Here is a 2,500-nt window from a genome sequence, read left to right on the forward strand (position 1 = left end):
TGGGAGTGTGTGTGTGCGCGGGAGTGTGAGCGAGCCCGCGCTGCTTGGCGGGTGTTCTCCCAGATGAACACACGCGTGGCCCTGTCTCAGTCGCTCGCAGCTCATTACCTGACGTGATGGATGGCAGCGGGCACCGTTAAACAATGCCCACTCCCGGGGACGCCACGCTATGCCACACCGCGCCTGGCACCTCCCGACATGGCGCAGAGAAGCGAGCGAGCGAGCGAGCGAACGAGCGGCCATTGTGCGCCGCTCCGCCCGATGCCAGGCGCGCCAGAACGTGGGCGTGGTAGGGACCCCATCCATGGGGTAAAGGCTGGCACTGCCCGGTCCACCTGTCACTGACCGCTCCTTGGCGCCGCTTGTCCGCGCCTGCCAAGTGGAGACTGGCACTTTCTACGTGTGTGGCTGTACCGGTGGGAGCGATTGGGGACATGCACCAAATACTAATGCACGGGCACAGCTTTGCAGTAATGTCTCACAGATGTCGTCTTGGAGCAAATGGGGTGGACGTTGTCATTTTGTTTTGTTTTTTGGTTTTTTTGTTATGTTGTCATTTTCTGTTTTTGGCCCATACCCATACACATAAATGCAGACACACACACACACACACACACACACACACACACACACACACACACACACCAAACGCAGACACACACGTTCTCTATCCCTGTGTACATCCTGTGTCTGTTTCACTAGTCTGTCTGTTTCCAGTGTTCGTTCAAGATGTACTCTCTCTCCCCAGAGCTCTGTGGAAGATCTGTCTCTTTTGATGGGGTGCAGTGTGTATGAATATTGTCTTATTTATTGCGTGCTGATGTCTCTCTCTGTGTGTGTGTGTTTAATAAGCATGTGTGTGTGCTGCCTGTGATGTGAGAGTTGGTAGAGGAGCTCTTGAGTATAGGCTCAGATCAAGAGCTCAGCGGAGTTACTATGACACCAGACACTCTCCGCCCCACTCCAGTCTCACTTCCTCACACTTAATTATTCCCTCCCTTTGTTCTCTCTTTCCTCTCTCTCTCTCTCTCTCTCTCTCTCTCTCTCTCTCTCTCTCTCTCTGTCTCTGTCTGTCTCTATCTCTATCTATCCCTTCCCCTCTCTCTCTCTCTCTCTCTCTCTCTCTCTCTCTCTCTCTCTCTCTCTCTCTCTCTCTCTCTCTCTCTCTGTCTCGCTGCAGCAGATAACCGGCGTGCTGGTTTGGAGAGGTCCCGCTCGCGCCACAACCCCAGCCTGCTGCCCCGATGATCACCCCAGCTCACCGGACATCCACAGACGTCAGCCAAGTGCCAAAGAAAACCAGTAGGGGCAGGAGGGGGTGAGGGCGGAAATGTGGACAGTAGACATTGGGATGGGTGGGGGAGTTAGGAGGTCAGGGTTTGATGAGGGGTAGGGAGGGAGGGAGGGGCGACTGGACACTGAGGACGTCTGACCGGTGGACAGACTGTGGCAGAGCGTGTGGCCAGGGTGAGGTCCCGACGACGACGACAAACAAACAAAAAAAACTACGACACTCAAAGACACATAGACAACCCTCGACGTCGCCACGGAGACAACGCGGGCGGAAAAAAAAACAGAAGACAAGAAAAAGGAACACAAACGAGGAAAACGACAAAATAAAAAACACAACATCCACCACAAAAACAACATCTAATACTCACAGCGCTGTCTGAAGCCTTATCAATTCATTCACTCGCTCACTGCTTTATGTGTGAAGGACTCTGCTTCATCTATTTATCTTCTGCTTGTTTTTATCAGCTTATGATATTCATTTTGTACCATTCTGTTCTGCACAGAAACTTGTTTTTATTTATTTGATTTTTTTTTGTTTTTGTTTTTGTGTTTTTTTTTTCCAAGGGGGGACTTTTATACTGCCCTGATTCTACCGTATACACTGCCAATCAATCCCCCCTCACACTGCCGCACACACACACACACACACACACACACACACACACACACACACACACATTCACACACACACACACTCTCACACACACTCACACAGAGACACACACACACACACACACACACACACACACACACACACTACCACCACAGAATACAGTATTTCTCATTGATCAGCCGAATTTGCTGGGATGCAGTTTGACCTTTATTATGTTTGACGCATGTGAAGCCTGGAGTATCTACTTTCCGCCTGCGAGGACTGCATGCTTTCATACACTTAATCAACTGGGGGACTCTGCCTGCTGCATTGATCCTGAGCAGAGCCCTCCGTTGGGTTTGATTTCTCTTGCTTTGTCATTCCGCACTTCCTTTGCTTGGCATTCCATATTTAGCATAGCACATGTATTGTTATTCTGCCTTTCATTCTGTCTCCCTCTATCTCTCTATCTCTCTCTCTCTCATCTCTCTCTCTCTCTCTCTCTCTCTCTCTCTCTCTCTCTCTCTCTCTCTCTCTCTCTCTCTCTTCCCTCCCTCTCTGTCTGTTCCCTGAAGACCTTTGCCCTGTGTCGCGTCATTGCCGTACGTCCTTCCT

The 2,500-nt window shown here is 50.6% G+C and overlaps 1 protein-coding gene across 1 annotated transcript in view; it reads left to right on the forward strand.

Annotated features, from left to right (window-relative positions):
* The window catches only part of diaph2 (diaphanous-related formin 2), a gene marked incomplete in the record, with an annotated part of 415,240 nt that extends 413,903 nt beyond the window's left edge, over window positions 1–1,337 (forward strand). The window contains 1 exon segment of the mRNA XM_062524176.1: window positions 1,181–1,337. Within this exon segment, the coding sequence (XP_062380160.1) occupies window positions 1,181–1,248 (68 nt within the window).
* Between the last annotated feature and the right edge of the window lie 1,163 nt (window positions 1,338–2,500).

Source organism: Sardina pilchardus, chromosome 21 (genome assembly GCF_963854185.1).
Source record: "Sardina pilchardus chromosome 21, fSarPil1.1, whole genome shotgun sequence".
In the NCBI taxonomy this organism is placed as follows: Eukaryota; Metazoa; Chordata; class Actinopteri; order Clupeiformes; family Clupeidae; genus Sardina; species Sardina pilchardus.